At 34.3% G+C, this 23,039-nt stretch overlaps 1 protein-coding gene across 1 annotated transcript in view; it reads right to left on the bottom strand.

Moving 5' to 3' along the window:
* The window catches only part of GNAI1 (G protein subunit alpha i1), a 77,891-nt gene that overhangs the window by 9,675 nt on the left and 45,177 nt on the right, over nucleotides 1–23,039 (bottom strand). Inside the window, exons 2-6 of the mRNA XM_087821117.1 lie at nucleotides 19,727–19,769; nucleotides 19,488–19,629; nucleotides 9,799–9,956; nucleotides 5,893–6,021; nucleotides 14–143 (exon numbers count right to left, since the gene is read on the bottom strand). Of these exons, the coding sequence (XP_087677243.1) occupies nucleotides 14–143; nucleotides 5,893–6,021; nucleotides 9,799–9,956; nucleotides 19,488–19,629; nucleotides 19,727–19,769 (602 nt within the window). The remainder of the gene's footprint in view (nucleotides 1–13; nucleotides 144–5,892; nucleotides 6,022–9,798; nucleotides 9,957–19,487; nucleotides 19,630–19,726; nucleotides 19,770–23,039) is intronic.

The raw sequence follows: 23,039 nt of genomic DNA, 5'->3' as shown, positions 1-23,039 counted from the left end.
TGGTTGTACTTGCCATTTCTTCATCTTCAGCTAGAACCAGGTCATAGTCACTCAGTGCCACACAGAAAATGATGGCAGTGACTCCTTCAAAGCAATGGATCCATTTCTTCCGCTCAGACCTCTGTCCTCCCACATCAAACATCCTGAGAGAGAAAAATAATGAGTTGAGTATCACATAAATGTCTAACAGCTCCGAGTTCTACAATATCAACAAAAATTGCAGAGATAATGTGGGATGGGAAGAAAGGAAAAAGACTTTATGGGATGAAAATAATGTTAGAAATTGTTTTTCACAAGTGGAAAAAAGTATGATTTTTAAAAATTTTTGAAAGAGAGGGTATCTTGAAACAAAACCAAAAAACCCCAAAATACCTTCAAAAATAACATATTAACATATAAGAACACTTAGAACAGAACATTAAAACAAATACATATGAATGGACTGCACATACGAAGATACTAAACATTTACATGAGGTCACTAGGAAATGCAGAGAGAACAGAGTAAATTCAATATGCCAATGTCACGAAACACTAGACCAAAGGACATGGTCCTCTATTCCCACTACAAAATGTTTTCTCTCAGAGGCAATAAGCAGGACTTTGACGTGAAGGAGAAACCATTCCTGGTCAGAAAAAGCTGAGAAAGCAAGGCATATTTAGAGTGGGGTCAACAGGTTGCCTTAATAAAGAAAAACCAGGGTATAAAAGAAAATGTGAGATACACTATGAGATAAATGGGTAGCTCTAACGAATAGTCTTAAAATTTAGAGTGAAAAAAACAAATTTTACACAGCAATAGACCACTGTAGGTAAGTGTTCAGGGTAGCAATACAATTAGCAGTATAAAGACAATGATTCTTTCCTCTTTTTCTTGTAAGAATTTATTAAGCAAAAGCTGGAATGCACATAGGATATGTTATGCAACCTAGCAATAACCGCTTATATAATGGAAACACTATGCAAAATGGTACATTTTTAAAGGTTCCATTTATCTAGATGGTGAACTAATTAAAAGAGTCCCTATTTAAATTCTCAGGCAGCAAAAAGAATTTTCCCTGCAGAGCAGTATTGGCCTATAAACCAAATCTGAGTACATCAACTAGTATTGTTACTTTTAGCATCATTTAAATGGCCTTCATTCTATTGGTTTAGCTAGTAAATCGTTAAGTTTAAGAATGCTATATAAAAATGACTCTATGATAAATGAAAATAGGTAAGACACAGAAAGGACAGCTGGTAATAAAACTCAAATGAGAAAATAAAATTAATTAAAATGGTCATACATTTGTTAAATTTCCAAGGAACACAATCTGAAAATAACTTTACCAAAAAGATAATATATTTTAGATAGCTTCTTTGATCAAATGTCACACATTTCCTGACCACTCAATATATAATAACAACCATCCCACATTTTCCCTCTGTGATGGCTGATTTTGTGTCAATTTGGCTAGACTATCATAGTAGTTATTTAATCAAACATGAATCTAGGTGCTGCTGTGTAGGTATTTGATAGTTGTGTTAATATCTGTAATCAGTTGACTTGTAGAAAAGAAGATTATCCTTGATAATGTGGGCAGACTTCATCCAATCAGTTGAAAGACCTTAAGAGCAAAAACCGAGTTTTCCCAGAGGGAAAAGAAATTCTGCCTCAAGGCTGCAACATCAGTTTCTGTCAGAGCCTGATGTCATAGCCTACAAATGTTGGACTTGTCAGCCCCCACAGTCATGCAAACCAATTCCTTGAAATAAACAGAATCTACTGGTTCTGTTTCTCTGAAGAACCCTGACTGATACAAATTTTAGTGCCCAGAGTAGGGTGCTGTTATATCCAACCTAAAAATGTGAAAGTGGCTTTGGAACTTGGTAATATAGGTAGAGGCTGGAAGGATCCTGAGTTACTTGACAAAGCAAATCCTGATTGCCTTGAAAAGATGGCTGGCTGGAAACATGGACATTAAAGGTGATTTTTTAGTAAGACAGATGGAAGTGAAGAGGATGGTAGAAAAACTTCTATCTTAGAGAATTTATATATCATCATGAACACAAGGTTGAGAGCTATATAAATGTTAAATATACTTTTGATGAGTCTCAGAAGGAAATGAGAAACATGCTATTGGACAATGTAGAAAAGGAAATTCTTTTTTTTAAGTAGCAAAAATTTTGCTTAACTGTGTTCTAGTGCTGGGTGTAAGGTAGAACTTGTAAGAGATGAACTAGACATTTAACTGAGGCAATTTCCAAGCAAAATGTGCAAGGTATGGCCTTGTTTCTCCTTGCTGCTATAGTAACTTGCAAGAGGAAAGAGATAAACTGAAAAATGAATGGTTAAGCAAAGAGGAACCAGACACACACAGGGAAGAAGGCCACGTGACAAAGGCCAAAAATTGGAATGATGTGGCTACAAGCCAAGGAATACCAAGAATTACCACCAATAACCAGAAGCTAGAAAGAGGTAAGAGAGGTTTCTTTCCTAGAGTCCCCAGAAGGAGAAAAGCCCTGCTGGTATGCTTTCAAAGGTCTAGCCCTCCAGAACTCTGAAAGAATAAATTTCTGGTGTTAAGGCCACCTAGTTTGTGGTAATTTGTTACAGCAGCCCTGGGAAACTAATACACTAATAATCTGCTTTATTTTTCACTATAGCAATTATGATTCCCTGAATATTAAATATTTATATCACTCCCTAACAATGTAATTTTGTTTGTTTTGGTAACTTTGTATCTCCTACACTGGACACAGACAAGTACTTCACAAATTATTTGTTGAATAAATAAGTGAACTGTGTCTATAGACTATTTTAAAACAGTTTCAAATAATAATAGACTAGCTTTACCATGTTAAAGATCCAGATCTTCCAGTTATACTGTAGGAATGTTAAATATAAAAGAGCTATAACTTGATAAGAAGGCAATCTTATAACAGAAGAAATCTCTTAAATTTATTTAAATGAGAAATGAATGAGGGTCATTCATGTACTGGTTACAAACAAAGATCCTTTAATCTAAGCCAGTGCCTCTCAAACTTTAGTGCACAGAAGAATCACCAGGTGGATGAAGTCAATGCTGCTGATCCAAGGATCGTGCTTTCAAAGTCACTGGTCTAATTCTTAAGCCAAGGAGAAAATGACTAAGAACTGATACTACAAATGATAGGATTGCGCATAGAGCATTAGACATTGTTTCATACATATATTAGAATTACCTTCAAATTCTAAACTGCTATTTCAAAAAAATAATCAAAAACAGAACAAAGTTATAGTATGTTCTTCATATGAAAAGATGAGACTTCTGACTAGTGTTGAATAGGGACTGAATCTGAGGGTTTTTTTAGGTGTGGGGAAGTGAAGGGGATCCTGGAGATCCTGAGATGTGCTTGCCGACTTCTCAGAACGTGACCAAGACTGACTGGTGCAGAGCTAGTGGACCATATATGGATATCAACCCTCTAAATATGACATTGCACTCCAAAACCTATTACACATTCATATTACTATAAAAAATAAATAGAAATCTGTCTTACAATGGTCATTTTATAATAGAAGGGATGCTTTAATTCTGTATTTGACAAAAATATCATACTAAAATAAACCCGTTGACTCTTTAAAGCAAAATAATCCATGTATGCCTAGTCACAGAGGTGATAAGATGAATTCTTAAAGAATAATGTCTTAGTGCTTCATTTTGAATTTAATTCCAATCATACCACAAAATAAGTGAAATTTAAATTTTACACCTGTTAAAATCAGACAATGAATTACAACACAAAACACAGAAAATGATAAGCACACTCAAGAGTTCCCAGTAGAATTATTGTAAGTACAGTTCAGCCCTCATTCTTCCGAGGCTCATTTAACATATGGGAAGCAAATCTGGAACCATATGTTAGCAATGATAGCTATTTAAAAGAATTTTAAGATCCAAAGTAAGACAAAGTTTATCTGAAATTCTTGACAACCCTATGTTTAAGTCAGCAAGTGAAAACAGTAACTAAATACACCCTGTGACATTCTGCCTCACCTGAGGAGACTAAATAGAGCAACATACATGGACTTCCAGGGAGGATCATGATAAGAAACAAATGAATCCCAGGACTTGCCTGACACAGAAATGACAAGTGCGAAACTCAGGCAGGCAGAGAAAAGTGTGGCCTGGAAGTGAGTGTTTCAGGTGACTCTAACTGGACTGAAAGTGAATTTTAGAGTTAGACTGCCTCAAGTACCACTGCCATTTCCCACTATTTATAGGGCTCTCACTCTACATTTCCTTGTTTTGTTTTCAAGCCTCTGACAACAGGCAAGACGGTCGCACTCTCTGTGAGAATCTTAACCAAGTTTGCCCATTTCCCTAATGGAGGCCTACGTCTAGAATCCTTATTTGCTAACACAAAACCCACTCATTTTCTCCTTGAGCTACATGGTTCGAATAAAACCACTACCTGAACATAATTTAAGTTTGCTACAGAATATAGTCTTTAAATTGAGATAAAAAGCAAAAGAATAAAAACCTAAAGTGTACTAGGTTTTAAAAACAAACTTTAAAGCCTCATTCTAACAGTGAGCTTCCTTATAATTTAAATTATTTCATAATATTAAGATAAATATGACAACAGTTCCCAGATAAGACCTATCAAATTATTTAAAATAACATTTTAAAATTCCTGAGTTTGGTAATTTAATGTTCTAGAAGTAGTAAGCAGACCAAAAGAAGGTAAACGGTTTTAATAAAAGATAATGACAACAAAAAATGTCCCCTGACAGCTTAAAAATAGGAGAACAGAAAAAAAAAATTAAAGCAGATGCAAAACCGTATGATGTGTTAAAGCACAGTTACAAGGTCAGACAAACTAATCATGATCTGTATCTCTAAGAAGCAGGGCAATGTTTGTTTTTTTGGAGGGAAGCTACTATGGAAAGTTGAAATTAAATTTTTGTTTTCTAGAAAACTCAATTATATGAACCACTGAATGTGGGATAAATTAGTGACAAATGATAACAAATGTATTTAAAATACTGAAGGAGGGAATCAAAGGTATAGTTGCATATATTTAACTGTGCTTTCCCACAACTGCTGTCAGCTTCTTTAGGAGGCGAGCTGATGATTATTTGTTTTGTTTATCTTGACTTGGAACCTCTTTATAAGATGCTTTCAAAAATTCTGCTTTATCATCATTACTGTTTCAGATCAGTAGAGTCAACTGAGGCTAAGTCCAGCAGTTTTTGACATATTTTGAAAATCATTATTGGTAAAAGAAAAACATAGTTCTGTAAATTTGAATGCAATGTTTACCTGAACTTCCCTGAGCCTGGTTCATTATATAATGAGCAAACCAGAAAAAAGGAATTCCAAGATGCCTCCATTTCTAAAGGCCACTACAATTCAGTGCTTCCCTGCTCCGACCTCAGTATGTTAATAATCAGTACACTCTAAATTAAATAAAAATTTTCATCACATCAGTTTGCATGAATAAAAATTTTCATGAAAAAATTTTAAAAGGTACTCTTCTTTTGTAATATTTCCATAAACAAACATACATCCTACCAACAAAACTCTTTCTTCCTAAAAATGGATGACAGAACTTCCTCAAAATATACAGTATTAGAGCAGTATTTCCTATTTAGAAATAAAAGCCAAAAACCATTTTTATTTAAATCACTGTGAAAAATAGAGGCAAGAGGAATTTGCATAGCTGTTTGTTCTCAACTAAACATATAAATAGTCCTAAGAATGTTTCTTGCCCTCTTTCATCCAAAATATCTTTCGTCCAATCATCTGAGAAATTTTAAAAATAATTTCTGAATGAATTTTTTTAAACTCTTATAATTATACCTTTTTTCCTAAACAATGTGCTTTAATATACTAATTTATAAACCATACACTTTGAAGCTACTCACTTAAAGTGAAGATCTTTGAAAGTAAAGTGGGTTTCAACAATTCCTGTGGTTTTCACTCGTGTTCTGAGAACATCTTGTTGAGTTGGGATGTAATTTGGCTGTGCTATTCTGTCCAAGTCATTCAAATAGCTGAAAACATAAACAAGAAAACAACATGCTAATAGTTAATATAGCCAATAAAGATCATCTAAATCAAAGAGCAAGAAATTTTGATACATGCAATATTCCAAATTACTGGGAGTTTTTACATTTCTGTGTAATGATGTAATACAACCAATTTAAGTTTATATCTTACACAACTTCCACTGAAATCAGTCTTTATACTTCTCTAGCCAGAAAACTCTTCTAACATTTTTTAAATGTTATGTACTTAATTTCTGAAGGACAGTAATTAGTAATTCTCCTTGCTGGGAAAGAAAAAGAGACTAATAATTACTTTTTAAAAACACCCAAAATAACTGTGCACCATATGTTTGTTTCTTAAAATTTTTTATTTCACTTTTTTTGATGCAGCACTAGTGTTTATGTTCCAGGTATTATTCTTTTGTTGAGGATTTAGAAAGTTACTTTTTGAGAAGACAGTGAGGAATACCTCCAGCCAAAGACTGAATTTGATGTTGTTTCTTTTCAACCTGCCTTTAGTTACACATAGGAAAACACTACACATGACGCTTTACTCTGAATTTTACTGGCCTTCTAAATCAATATATATATATATATATATATATTTTTTTTTTTTTTTAAATATATCTTTATTGATTTCAGAGAGAGGAAAGAAGAGGGAGAGAAAGAGATAGAAACATCAATGATGAGAGAGTCATTGATCAAGCTGGCAACCTGGGCAAATGCCCTGACAGGGAATCGAACCCTGATCACCTGGATCCCAGGTCGACGCTCAACCGCTGAGCCACACCCGGCCGGGCTAAATCAATATTCTAATTTCACTTCTTACTGATTTTAATTACTCATTCAACACTCTGTCAATAATGACAAATCTGTTGCGATATCAAAACGTGTTTGTGTCATACAATGCAATTACTTTGTGTAATTTGTGTTGAATTATATAGTCCATATTATTATTGCAAGTCCATGTAAGCAGAGATCAAAGTGAACCCGAGTAAAGAAGGATAGTGAGGGGTATGACTAGAAACCTGAAGGATGGGACAGAAACAAGGAATGACATTCACATCAGGACAAGCAGTAAAACAGTATGGAGGCAGGAATAGTCACATCTTGTTTCCAAGACAGCAAGGTCACTAATAGGCTACGCACAACGTAAAATGAGAATCTGGAATTAGTCTTCAGCTGAATGTGGAGAGTATCCCTGTAGTGCTCTGCAATTACGAGGGCAGAATGTGAAAGACAATTTAGAAGATAAATTTAGGTAGAGAGGCACCGACTTTTGCAACTTTAATTGATGTTTTCCTCTAAAACGCTTCCTTAGTCATTTAGAATGGGGTCTTGCAAACAAAAGAGCTCAATAAATATTTGATTCATTGGGGATGGAGCTGGAAAACCATCCAAACACTGAATTAGTGACCAAAAAGTGTCTTAGACAGTTAGGTACTTGTATCTGATGTTGATATACACAGAGATATAACAGCTTAAGTTATCTGTATTGTACTTAATTTAAAAGATCTTATCTTTTATGGCATTAATGATAATCCCCCAGTACTTTATCTGTACTACATGTTATACACAATATTATACATACAAATGTTATACCTTCTTGTAAAAAAATATGTTTTAATAAACTAAACAGGACATGGCAAGATTTTATTAACTGTCCCTATAAAATACGGAGCTATTCTTATTTAAAATGTGCTCTGATTACTCATAAATACATTTATTTGCTTAAAGCTGCTAGAATTCTAATACTCTAAAAATACTGCACATTTATATTTCAATAGGACAAAAAATATAGGCATTGTGAAAAATTCCAATTGTTTTAAACACTCAGAAATTTAAAGTATAAATTGGCGGTTAGTCTTAATGGGCAACTTGGCAGCATCCCCCCCATCTCCAGTCAAGAACTCAGAAAAATGCCCTGTAATCACTATGAAGCAAATGATTTCTATGACCTCCTTCGTTTTTGAAAAATGGCTCCATTATTGCCATTTCAGGGTCAGAACTACCAGTAATGAAATAATGGGAGCCAAAGCAATGTATTTTTCTCCATGCATGTCCAAGCACTGTACACAAGAGAGTGTCCTGGTGAAAAGACTGAAAGGTCCAAGAAGTCCCCCCCACATGGGTAAACATATTTCAATCTATTGTCCCCCTTAATTACTGAAATAGCTCCTCCTGCTGGGCTCAGCTCGAGCAGTCTTCTCACCTTAACAGTGTGATTCCCGGTTAGATTTTTCTGAAAGTACTGGTGGTGCCAAAGCAAATTATTATGGCCTAAGAGTTGTGTTCTTGCTCTAAGTAATTTTCTTTTTATTTCTCTGCTATCCTCTGTAAGTTAGGTTTATTAATTCATTCATTACGAAACAAAGGCATATTGAGTGGTGACTGTATCAGGCTATGGAGATAGAATGTTGGGCAAAAACAGACTTCATTGAATTGACAGTGTAGTGGCAGAGATAGAAAATAACCAAATAGTCTTCATACAAGTATAAATCAAATGAATTCAAAATAAATGTGAATCTGTGAGTGCAAAAAAAGAAAATATATCGTATCATGAGTACATTAAACAGGGAGGCAAGGACCTACTCAGTGAGTTAAAGAATATTTATTTCCTAGTAGAAGTGACACCAGTTTGAGAGATGGGCTACATATTCCATAAGATATGTTACATATGCAAATATAAACTGCATATGTAATAATATATGTGGTTTATATACTTATAAAATATTAAAAATACAGATTAAGAAATACAGTGTTATAAAAATGCTAAGGGTTATATAGTAGCATGTATTATTTATTCATTCACACTAAATAATTCATGTAACACACAACTGAGTACTCTGATGTGCAATAAATGACATGCTATACAATAAGCAAAGCCATGTTTTTCATTGTGGCAAAGTGTGTGCATTTATCCAGATCTTCTAATACCAGTCATTTTCAATCTAACCTCACTTGTGTCCCTAAGAGCCTGTAGCTGTCAAGAAAATGGAACCAACTTGGAAAGTCAGTGCACGGCACATTTTAAGACCAACTAATACTACTCATATCATATCTGGCATTTTTGAGTATGTATGCCAATTATGTAAATAAATACTTGATTTTTTATTCTATGTAGATCACCAAGCAGAATGCTTCCCGCTTAGGCTTTATCACAACTTGCTTTACAAACTTTCTGGGCCACCATCTGGAAAATCAGGGCAGACTTTTCTTCCAAAAACCTACTTCAGTATCTGTAAGCAATGTCTAATGCAACAGGGCACAACGTATAATTGACAATCTTCAAGTGTAGAGTTATTTTACTCAGTGAGAAAATACCTTGGAATCACCTTGAAAAGGATGCATGTCATTCAGGTGCCTGTCACTGGGCAAGTAACTCTTCTTGGGCACCATTAGTATAATGAAAAGAACCCAAATCAGTTACCTTCCCCTTTGGCTAGTCCCAGGCAAAGTAGAGATACACCCACATTCAGAAAGTACTTCGGGAAGTTCCAATTACTTTCTTGGAAATAATACTGGAAACAGTCCCATTCTACATGTTTCAATTAGAGTTACATAAGCATGAGTCTCCTGAGACCCTTTGAACACAAAAGAACTGACAACACTGCTATCTACAAACACACAAAAAGGACAGGAAGTTTTTAAACATTGTCATTCTGAATATTCAGAGTTGTACAAGAATGTGTCAGCCAATTCTGCAATAAAACTGACTTGGAGGTGTATTTGATTTGCAAGCAATTATTCATGGTAGTTTAGTTCTGAAGTTAAGCTACTTACTATGCTGCAGAATCATTAAGCTGGTACTCTCGGGATCTGTTGAAACAGGCTTGTACACCACTATCTTTCCACAATCTCTTTATAACGCCAGCAAGTTCTGCAGTCATGAAACCTTCTTCAGCAGCTCCAGCAAGCACAAAGAGTTGACGGGCATCATCCTGAACATTCAAAGACCATTAAAAAAAAAAGTAAAATGGACATTTTACAGATAAAAAGTACAAAGGGGGCATTATAGATGACAAAAGTGCAACGGCGAATTTCCTTTATGTTTTTATTGGTATCACAACTTTTATTTCTCTAAAGCATCACTTTAAAAAGTTGGCTCACACAAAAGAGCATAGTCTTGACTCATGAGTCTATGTCTTGTGGTTTTTGTGATACTATCAAAGCACCAGGGAGCTGGAAGAATGGCTACACTTATAGCTTATGCGGGGACATTAACCAACTATCTACAGATGGAAGAAATTTACTAGAAGAAGAATGTATGTCTTGCCACTCCCTCCCAAAAATGTGTCTAAGAAATACATGAACATTATTTCTTAGAGATTATTTTAAGATAGGCTCTAATTAAATGTTATCTTTCTGATATTCTTTAAAGAAGCAAAATACGTTCAGAGAAGAGAGACATCAATGTGGAATAAGCAAGAATAATTCCACAGAAAGATCTGAGATTTTCAGAAGACTTTACATCACATGATGCCACTTATATGCGGAATCTAAAGATCTTAATAAGCTGATGAACAGAATAGATTCAGTGACATGGAAGCATGAATCAAACTGACATATCTCAGAGGGAAGGTGGGGGTGGGTGGCTGGGGAGAGATTAACCAAAAAATTTATATGTATATATACATAACCCATGGACAAAGACAATTGTGTGGTGAGGGACTAGGGAGGAGGGTGGGTAGGAAGTAAAGGGGTCAATGGGGAGAAAAGGGGATATCTGTAATATTTTGAATAAAAAAAAAGGTGTGTATAGTACTCTTTCTTATCTAGTTTTACCTCTGCAGTTTCAGTTACCCATGGTCAACTAAGGCCCGAAAATATTAAATTTCTCCATCCATTGACATCATGGCTCCACAATCCAGGATCACCTGAAGTAGATGATCCTCCTTCTGAAATATCATCAGAAGGTCAGTAGTAGCCTAACGCTACATCACTGTGCCTACGTGATTCATCTCACTTCATCTCAGCACACAGGCATTTTATCATCTCACATCATCACAAGAAAGGTGAGTACAGTAAGATTTTGAGAGGTAGGAGAGACAGGCCACATTCACATAACTTTAATTACAGTATATTGTTATAATTATTCTATTTTGTTATTATTGTTGTCAATCTCTTCCTGTGCCTAATTTATAAATTTATAAACTTTATGTCACGTATGTATGTATAGGAAAAATATAGTGTGTATATATATATATATAGGGTTTGATGCTATTCGTGATTTCAAGTATCCACTGGGGGTCTTGGAACATACCCCGCAAATACTGTACAATTAAATAAATGGGCCAGGAGGTAGGAGCAGGATGTTTGCTAATGCAGGTATAGGAAACAAAATAAGCACAGCTTTGGAATAGAAATAATCATGATGTATAGAGAAGACAACATGCAAAAAAATTTAAATAAAGGAATATTATATATAAAGTTAATTAAATTTTCTTAAGTTTTGAGATTACAAATATGTACAGTTATTCTTCATTCACAGGTAATCAACCACGCTAGGCCAGTGCTGTCCAAAAGAAATATAATGTGAGCTGCTGATAAAATTCTAAGTTTTCTAACAGTCACATTTCAAAATGTGATAAAAGGTGAAATTAATTTGACAATGGTTTTTTAACCAATATATAAAATATCACTTCAACATGTTATCTATATAAAATTATTAATGAGACATTTCATAATCTTTTTTATACATATCTAGTCTTCAAAACCTGGTGTTTATTTTATACAGACAGCAAATCTCAATTCAAACTAGACACTTTTCAGATAAGTGCTGGGTGACAACTATAGTCTTTAGGCTTTAAGAGTTAATCCAAAAATAGGGGAGATCTTCACAGAGATGCTCTTTAGCCTAAGACTTGTAGCTTTATGTTAACTGGGTGGATAATCCCTAATTTTTCTCAAGGGGCATTTTTTCAAAGCACTGTCGTAGATGTTTATAAAGTAATGGCACACATCATGAAAAGGTGTACAGAGGAGAAGCATTTGATAACATGGGCTAGCAGAGGGTACAGCTAACAATATAAATTCATTCTGCTGCCAATTTGTGAAACAACTTCAGATGGAACCATCATGAAAAATAATTAAGTCTCTCAGCATGGAATTATTAGTCAAGCATATGTCTCCCTTTTTAGTAAATCACAAGAGAAATGCATTCAAGCAAGTAACACATGTACAATATCCCTAATAAACCCCAACATCACATGGTTTCAAGTCATTCTTAGCACTATTTACTAATTCCAGTAAACAACTATTCGCTTTTCCTAATAATTACCTATACATGAGAAATTTCTAAATCTGGTCATTTTTATTAATACGCAAACATGATTTTCTCCATTTTAGAGAAGTACTTTTCACTTAAGTTTTAAATGAGCTTTCATTATGACATGTTTATTCAATTGCAATACATTTTCTTGATAGAAAAGACTAATACCCTCTGATATGGGTTATAAACTCACATTCTCTTCACTCTTTCTAGGGAGAAGCCTGAAGACAGGAGAAACTTTGGAAGCTATATTTATGAAATATATTCTCTGTAACACTCAAAAAATGTCTTTTCTTCATAAAATGTAAATAGTCTCTCCCATGAAAAACTAATTGGAATATTCATTTCCATGTCATTAGCAGGACATTCATATATTTGGAGATGAGCATTAAGGTAATAAATTTAAGCAGGAAGGTACTTTAGAAATTATTCTACATAATTTTTGATTTTGTATAAAAAGAACTCAAGACACAGAGAGGTTAAGCAACTTATTTAAAGTTCCACATCTATTAGTCACCCGATCACACATATTAGTCAAGAATTAGTAACTAGCCATGAACTAAGACAGGATAAATTTCAAAACTGCAGAATAATAACAATGATCCTATCTTGCCATGGAATGAGGTCTTTTCAAGATTCATGTAAAACAATGTTACTTAGAAGTATTTATAAAGATAAATAAGAGTGGCATGTACCAAAACAGTGTGACATAGGGATTACTGAAGTAAATACTGGGATTATTGAAGTAAAGGCTAGGACTTAATCAGGAGGGCTAGAGGTTAGGAAAGCTGTTCAAAGGAACTCATTTGTGATGTTAAAAAGAAATGTTATTTGCCAGGCAACTGTGAGTAGCAAGGAAAATCCTTGGATGTAGCCACGTTATTGTTTTCAAAATTACTAAGACCTAAGTGAAAATAAGATGGTTTAGAAGCTGTACATTCCAGTTCATATAAAGGCATGCTGTGATAACCCAGGGAAGAGATCTAAGATGCTAGCATGTCCAGAGACATAATATGGCCTCTTTTCCCACTGAGAGTCAGGGAACACTTGACATACTGTATTTACTTACTGACAGCACATTTCATTTGAAGCTGTCACCTACTTTATGAGAATTCAGAAAAGTCTGCCTGGAATGGGGAAAAGAGACTTTGAGGGATCATGATGGCTGTCCTCTGACATGTTAAGTAAGGATCATTAAATGTAAGAAAAAGCCAATTTTATGTTTAGAAACAGAGCAGAAAAAGGAGAATTCTTAGGGCAAAAGACATCAGATTTCAATTCCATAAGAAGAACTTTTTAACAATCAAAGCTATCCAAAGCAAAGGAGGGAAGTGAGAGATTGCAATTTTTAAGCACAGGCTAAATGATTCTTTACTGTGACATAGCAGACAGATTTATGAATGAGATTAGAGTTTAAATAGAAAACGCCAGAAAGCACTTCTAGAACACAAACTAAAAAATATAGTAAGAGTCTTAAAAATAGTGGCACCCCTGAATTTTTGGTCACAAGGATAATATATTGATGTCATGACTGATATATGTACGGAAATCTTTTGTTTTAATGGTTGAGCTCAATCATTTCATTAATAACTTTGCCAACAAATCTGCACAGCATATATGAAAACTACTTATATATTTAACCTACCACAATTCTATAGCAATATAATAACTCCTACAATGTGAAGACAGCTACACTGCTTTCATCAAAGTTAGTGTACCCTTAAGGAAATCTTGAGAACTTTAGTGGAGTCATCATTTCATGGTGGCAATCCCACACATTAAAGAATTGCTTTGAATAAGAAATACATAAATGTAAAACATTTTTCTCTAAAAACTCAAATGTAATCAAAGTAAAAATAACTGAGGCAAGGAAATAGGAAGTCATTTATCTTTTTTCCTACAGCACTGCTTAAAAGGGGTGAAAAGCCTAAAACTAAAATAATGAAAATTAATTTTAACTAAATTTCAGAAAGCAAAAATTCTAACTAAACTGCAGTGTGCATGAGCTTCATTATGTCAGGAAGGGAGATTACAACAAAGGTGTTACTCAAATACAGCTTTTATGCATATATTAATGAATCTTATAAATGTTTTTATTTCAAGTTAATAACATAAGAAATTCTGAAGTGTTCTTTATATGAACAATAGAACCTGTTGTTAAAACACATACAGAAATGTGCTATTCGATACATGAATTGGAGGAAATAGAAAAATACTGTGCTGGAGGCAAATATTGTATTTCAAATGATGGTTAATATCACTTTGCCACATACATCAATCAGTATTTTTCACAATCAAAAACAATATAATCCTGTATCATCTTAGTTCTCAAACATAAACCAGAATACAACACCAAACACTCACCTGGAAAAATAACAAGTAGAAATAACTAGGAACATTTTGAAAAAGAGTACTGGGGAAGGAGGGCTAAAATTATCAGATGCTAAAAGCCTGCAGTGTGTAGAATAGTTTGGTATTAATGCAGATCAACAGGAAAACGATCCTAAATCTGACTTTATTATATGATAAAGCTGACAAGGCAAATTAGTAGGAAAGAATATGAATGTTCAAAAAACATAAGTAATTAGTCATCTGAAGAAAAGAATTAATATAGATCCTTACTCCATACATACAACAAAATAAGTTTCAGAGGGACTAAAGAACAAACACAAGAAACAACGTTAAAATTTACTCCCCTAAAGTACTTTTAAAATAGCATGAATAGTTGGTAAATCTTTGGTTGAGAGATTTTCTAAAGTTAACAAAATGGAAGAAATCATAAAGGAAGATTTTAAAATGAAAACTATAGATTTAAGGCAAACAAAATGGGAGAGAATATATAGATTAGTGGGCAAAGGGTAAATACATACGTACGTACAAACAAGCAAGTAGGTAACTGAAACTCCAACAGGTAAATGAATAAGGAATTAAATAGACCACTAACATAGAGAAACAAAAATATAGTCAATAAAGATATGGAAAACTATACAATTGTACTAAAAGTTGAAAATGTAAATCAAAATAAAATTTACTAATAAATTATCCAGTATTTTTTAAATGTAACACTCCTTTTAAATTTTGGCTAGAGTGCTAAGAAAAGGTCTCCTCCTAAACTGCTGCTAGGAAGGTAAATTGATACAACCTTTCTCAAAAGCAATCTGCAAAATCTGGCAGACAGGCATAAAGTAACTAAAGGAATAAATTACAAAATCAAGGGAACGGAAAACTAGCCACTATACAGGAGCAAGCTGAGGCACCGGGAAAATGGGAGCTTGTTTAAGTCAATCCCAGGCAACATTTTCTGCTCCTTATAGCCTAAATTATTCCAAGTAAGACTTGTCAAACTATCTGTGATGAAGACCAGATAGTCTGTGTTTTGATTTATTTTCTTTTGTTTCCAAACTACTTCAGAACTAATAAAATTTAAATAACAAAGTATAAACCCATTTTCTTAAACTATCAGAGTTAACATATAAATTACTCTACCAATGCTAGCAATCTGTCTAAATGCTTACTCTTAATTTCTCATCTTGTGCTTATGGACAAAAACTGGTCCATGGACCATACTTTGAGCAACAGTGTTTTAAGCAATGCAGGGTCTTGGACATGCTAATACACCTATAGATAATGCTTCCCTAGCTTCATATTATTAGAAACAACAATCTAACTTATCAATACATTATCATCCAGAGACTAAAGACACTAATACAAAATTTGATAGCTCTAAGCCATCTTTAAAAACAATTTTGCTTCCTCTCATTTTAAATAACTAATGTGCAATATGCTTTGCAAATCTATGACTGCCAAATATGAAGCAAACCACAGCAAATAAGTCAGCATCTCTTAAAATTTTAATTTTTTTTAGACAGTCCTCACCCAATTAACCTACATATTAAGATGTAATTCTAATCAAGGTACCAACAGGCTTTATGTTTGTTTTGTCTCAAAAGGGATATGGGGAAGCTGATTCTCAAGCTCAGAAATACAGAATAACCTTCATATTTTGGTAAAAGAACAATGGGATGCAAGCTCTTACCGTACCACATATGAAGCAACTGAAACTAAAATAATGTGATTCTGACAATAATAATAATAGTGGTTTAATAATTATAAATAACCACAACAGCAGCAATAAACACTGACTGAGCATCTAGTGTGACCAAGGCATGTGGTAAAAACTTGATCTTCACTATGTCATTCCTCTTCACAATCTTCCGAGGTAGATGCTATTATTATTTCCATTTTATTATGATGAAACAAACTTATAGAGATTAAGTAATTTAGTAAGTGACTGATCTGGGAAAGAAAACATATTAATGGGAAAAAGCAATGGAGCCCAGAAACACACCCAATTTAATGCTAACGGTCACATTTTCAAGTCACTAAGAAATAGAGTATTTAAGAAATGGTTATAAGGCAAGAGATAATCAGATTATAAAATATACTTAGATCCCACGATCGGACCTACCAAGAGCACAGATAACATTTCCAGGCAGGTGAAGACAGAAATCTAAAGAAATAAAACTAAACATTCTAGAAAAATAAGACTATAGTTTCAAAAATGTTTAAGGTGAAGAATATCAGTCTAACAAGACACAACACAGAAGTCAGAATCTATTGCAAAAAAATTAATAGTTCTGTGACGAGAATAGTAACACTGTCTCAAGTAAGTAAAAGAAACATATTGAGAAAAATATTTGCAAAATATAAAAAGGGTTATTATCCCCGATATTTAAAGAGAAACAATATGAATAGGACAAGTAATTTAACAGAACTGAGTGAAGACTATTAAGATTTCATAGAAGAAATACAAAAAAAAAAAGATTCCTCACCTAACTAAAAAAATCAAGAAAATTAAAACTAAAAATGAAAAAGAGAAATATTTTTCACTCATGAGATATTAAAAATTAAAATGTTGATAATATCTAAGTCGGTGAGACTGTGATAAACATTGATGCACAATTTCTAGAAAAGACTCTTCACATTACATTTCTTCTGAAAGCAAATCTGTGGCACCTATCAAAATTAAATATCTGGTCATCCTTCAACCCAAGGATAAATACTTCAGAAATAGAAACACATTCACCCTTTGAATATATTGTTTCTTATTTGTGGAATGCTTTTTCCCTTTTTCATCTAGAAAACTCTCACACGTGTTTCATCACCAAGCTCCAATGTCTCTTCCTCATGCCCAGGCCATGTTTAATTCATCTCTGTATTTCTTAGCACAATTCCAAGAGCCTCACCATATTTGAAAGCTTATGTAGAGGCAGGTCAATAGAAGACAGAGTAGACTGATCAAAACCAAAGTGGGAGGAGGAATACATCTGCATGAAGTAGTTCATAACAACGGCTCTCCTAAACAGCACAGGCTGGAGATAAACAGTTACTATGGCATAGCCAGTCTAAAAGGAGTAAAGCTTGTGGTGAGAGCAGTCACTCCCAGTCAGTCCTGAAACAAAGTCCAAGTTATATGCTGCTGTTGTTTTCTAAAAAGCAGAAAATGGCAACATTCTTTGAGAAAATAAGAAATAAAAAGACTTCATAAAAAACTGCTTGCATTGACCCTTCATTACCTCCTAGAGGCTACAAAACCTTTCTAATTGCATGTAAGATATGAATGCAGAATTCTACATATGTGAATTTGATAAAAGGTTTAAATTACCATAACTTGAATTAGTATAAAGTACAATTTACATAAATTCTTTGACTTTTATCTAAGGGTGGTTCCCTTCTGTGTAAGTCTAAGAGCTCAGAAAGCATTTGCTGTATGAATAAATGATAAAAGTTACAGACTGAATGGACAGTAGATAAGGCAAAAAAAAGTCTGGATATGATCAAATCTTGTTTCAGAAATGAAAATTTAAAAGAATGTTATGAATTATTATTAAAAATGATCTTGAAATCTACTTGAAAATATTAATTCATTACACTAAGCTTTTAAATCTTTGGTTAAAAGAAAAAGCTTAGAAAATTAATATGGCCCAGTAACCTATAAAGAAAAGCTATGGTAACATAAAATAAAAACACAGGTTTACTTTATATATTTATCTAATGTATATTTTCTAAAGTTGCTGTCATTCATTTTTTTCCTTATTAAGCATGAATTGAACCTCTATGTAAAAACTAAATAAATAAATAAAATAAAATCGAGCAGACATTAAGAAGACAAAAAGAAAAAGTATGGCCTCCATACAAAAAAAATCTTCATAGTATGAGCAGGGAGGTGGCACACACACACATATTGAGTACATAAAAATACAAAGGAACTATAAAAAAGTGGTAGTAGCAATAATAATAATAATACATCTGCTTTGTACAAAAAAACTTAAAAATTAAGCTGAAGGTTCAGTTAAAGGTTTCTGGGAAGGTAAAGTTTTACACCAGGTATTAAAAAAATATATTGGTCAAGAAAAAAACTACACATAAAAAAATAAAACTTGAAATAAACAGACTAAGCAAGCAAACAGGGGATGGGTGAAAAGAAGAAAAGGAAAGTGTCACATGGGTTAGGCCAAAGCTGCTTCCAATCAAACCGAAATAAGTTACTGGGCCAAATAAGGAAGCAGAAGCATAGTGCCTAGGTTACTACCAATTTGTGGCAATCTTTCTATAATGTAATCTCCTAGGTTCCAGTTTCTTTACTGATAAAATAAAGGAGAGGAACTAGCTTGTCTCCTAAGGTCCTTGTCCTTACCTCTACATTCTGATATGTGTTTCCTAATAGCCAGTATTTTCAGATTCCAAAGACATGCAACCTTTTATTGTTTTCAGTATATGAGATTAGATTACTTTTTAGTCTGGGCATGGATACAAATAATTAGATCATTTCAGCATTCCAAATTATAGAAACAAATTTTGAAGAGTGCCAGCGTAGGCAGCTTACTAAACTCAGGAGTAATGACTCAAAATTGTGACGGAGACAGGGAGGAGCCCAGTGTCACATGATATACAGAAAATATTGCAATGGCTAGTGAATGGTCCATGTCATCTGATAAGAATATTCTATCTATAAAGGGAAGATTACACACTGTATATTCTTATTTCACTCATTTCTAAAGCTTCTAACTTCACTCAGCAGCCTTCAATTCCTTTTACAAAATGGTCCTGGGGTAGCTGATAACTGTTTTGTGTTGTGGTGTGGTCATGCACGTTACTGTTTTCACTCGTCAGGTCTGCTCCGAGGAACTTCACAACTTACCGCCCGAGCTGAGTCACCGAAGTCTATCTTCAACCTTCCCATGGCTCTAATGATAGCAATAATGGACTGAATGGTGTTACTGTAGACCACTGCCTTGTACTGTTTACATTCTTCTTCCGAATAACCAGCTTCGTGGATAATTCTAAGGAGACAGAAGGAAAAAGAAAACACTTACTTCCTCTGGTAGAAGGGTACATTTCAACACAAAAATACAAATTTAAAGTTTTAAATCTACTTACTTCATTTGCTTCACAATTGTACTTTTCCCAGATTCACCAGCACCTGAAAAAGGTAAAATAGTACAGAATAAGGGATTTCTAACTTCATCATGCCTATCCAACTCCGAACACACACTTTATTTCTCTTTCTGTCTCTTATAGTTGAATTGTTTTATATCAAAACTATCTTTGTTGTTTTCCAAACACCTAACACAAGTTCTCAAAAATAAATCCCATTTGTTTATTACTTCATAATGCTTAAATTCAGTAAGTAAATACTTAAATTCAAATAAAACTGAAAAACATGCTTTCACTGTTTTCTGTGTACATTCTCCAAAGCATTAAAAATTTCAACCTTCTATAATGTAAAGCACTATAAATTAGTTTTATTCAAGATGTTGAGCTCCCCATTAAAAGATGTTTTACTGTCTGGCCAATAATCATAAATTAAACTTTGACTCTTATGGTGTAGATGGCAGTGATGCCAAATAGCCACATAAAAATAATTTTAAAATATTATACAATAAAACAGCCAAGTTTCATGCAATATATGTTCTACCACCATTATTAAACAGTTGACACAATGCCAAAATGAGGAGGCAATGGTATACGCAGGACAGAAATGTCTCCCCCTGGTTTTCTATCTTGCTTGTCACCTAAGTGGCAAGGGTTCCTTAAACCCATTCTAAACCTCTCCTTCACTCTCTACATATGCAGGGTCTCTGCACAATTTGAGTCCTACCAGTATGCCATCCTAACATGAAAATATCACTAATGAAATGGCCATTATAAAATAGAGCCTTCTCATCCTTCACACTTAACAGGAGCTGCTCTCTTTACATAAATTAGATCAATTATTTGTCAGGCTCATCCTGATTGGTAGATATTGAGAACATTTACGTATAGCACACAAAACCATAAGATATCACAAGTCTATTGTTTAGCTCAGTGATTTTCAACCGGTGTGTGCCGCAAGAATTTTTAAAACATGCAATACCTGCCTATTTAGTCAGGGCACTGAACTCTTTTCCCTTAAATTGTCAAAAAAAAAAAAGACAACAGCCAGCACAATAGCCATCCAGTGTGAATGAATCAAAATTATACCTATTTTTTTATCAGACTGGCAAAAAAATATATTTTTGGTGTGCCACAGAATTTTAGAAATTAGTTTATGTGCACCATGAGATGAAACGGGTTGAAAATACTGGGTTAGCTTCCCACTGTCTTTGCCAGAGCTACATATCATGAACATATTTATTGCTGTTTGAAAGACAGGGTGCGGGATTTTCATTATCTGGGATATATTCCCATTTTCCCAGCCATTCCTACAGTGCTTTATTGCTCCCAGCATTACTAAACACAAAGTACACTTGCAAGAACACCTACTGCTGATCACGTCACAACTCTTCAAACAGTTTCCCTTGACAAAATATAATTTGCTCTACTTCCTCTTGATACCCTGGTGATCCTCTATCAACAATCACACTTATCTCCATCAACCTTTCCTGATCCTTCCCCATGTGATCCCGTTTCCTCTCACTTTGCACATATTTCTATTTGAATTCTCAGCAGATAACTTGCATTAGACACACAATCAACCAGAAATGTACCTGAATTTATTTAAGCTATTTATGACTGATAAGATTAGATGGCGAACTTCTGGGCTTCATTCTCTTTGCCCTTTCCCCCCTCCAGCTACATACAGACATAAACGCCCAAATCATCAGAGGAATCTGAGAACAGGTCATAGTTAAATGTCCTATTTGAAATTCTGGAGGGAAAATACTGCTTAAATTTTACTTGTGATTTGATATTTTTAAAAAAATGTTCCTACGATATCAACACATTAAATAAAAAAGTAGGAGCTGAATAAACAATGAGGGCATTCTTCATTTATGGACAGCTTTGACTCTTTCAAGGCATCTGCCAATAAAAATGATTCCAAGATAAACAACCCATTATTTACTAATTAACAACAGTGTACTTGGCTGTGAAAAAAGCACAATTGTAAGCATTATGGCTCACACGTTTCTCTAATTCAAGAGGTCCACCCAAATCGCACACCTAGGCAGTTTCTAGTAGGGATATCTTCAAAAAGGCCCTGTGGGTTTCTAGGGTACTATAAATTGAGTCAGCAGCCATGTGTGATGATGGCAGAGTCTAGATCCCACTGTCCATACACAACAGTGATTCCATAGGCACAGTGAGCTTTAATGAACAGCCAGCCACCCATGGTCCTCTCTCTCAGTGAAACAACTCAACAACTGAAAGGCCTAGAGAACAGCTTACTGCATGACATAAACTTGTGAGGTCTGAGAGCCACACAAAGGGGAAAATCAGAAATAGTAAAGGACATAATTATCACCAGTTAAACTATGTATAACAGATAACACTTTTTAAATCTTAATGAGAAAAAACCCCCAAGATTTTTCCTGGTGTTAGACATTATCTTTAAATTCTAATTTGCTTCATATCTCTTAAAAAATAACTGGTGGCATGAGACATTTAGCTTACTTTGCAATGAGCATCTAAGGCTTGTGGTTCAAAAAATCCTGATATCTGTTTAACATTCAAGTAGGGGGATGGCTTTCGTATTAATTGAATTTCTAACTAAATCCTTGCTAGTCACAAGTACTCTTTGTGGAATACATATCCCAGAGGCAGACGTGCTGAAAAAAACATCTTTCAAAGCTTAGCAATTTGTATAATTAGTTTTCAATTCTCACTTCTATGCGGAGCCCTAGTAGGAAAATTACAAATGCTGCACAGTCACAGTTCCAACATTCCAAATGGTGATATTCTTTGCACACAGCATAGAAGATGGAGTTAAAGGCTGTTCTCAAGTCAGCACAGTCATGTTTGAGAGACTGGCAGAAAGCAATATTGTAAAAAAAACAAAAAACAAAACTCAAAGATAGTGGAGGGGCAGGGAAAGGAGAAAGGATACATGTTCCTAACAATACTCAGCTAGGCAGCTACTGCTTTGTACCAAAATAGAGAGACAGGTTTGAAAGGGTAGGAGCACCCTTCTTTCAAGAAGAAACAAGGACTATGTAGCATGTATTGGTTGGGAAAGTTCAAAGTGTGTGACCAATGCAGACACCAGGCCAGGCTGGTCAAGGTGACTATGTGGCCTATAAAGTAACTGTCAACAAGGTGGTGGGTCACTGTGAAACGAGTGAGACTTTGAATAGTAGGGAGAATGTAATTCCCAAAGAGCCAAGAATGTGTTCCATGTGGTCATGGTAGGCCTGTAACTATAAAGGCAAAGGGGAGATCACTAAGAGGGTTCCTCAGGTTTCTCTCTAAGGAGGAAGTGACTGATGGAAAAGCA

Source organism: Miniopterus natalensis, chromosome 10 (assembly GCF_054644295.1).
Source record: "Miniopterus natalensis isolate mMinNat1 chromosome 10, mMinNat1.hap1, whole genome shotgun sequence".
Classification (NCBI taxonomy): Eukaryota; Metazoa; Chordata; class Mammalia; order Chiroptera; family Miniopteridae; genus Miniopterus; species Miniopterus natalensis.
Note: the sequence above shows the minus strand (reverse complement) of the source record. Positions and strands in the feature narration are given on the sequence as shown.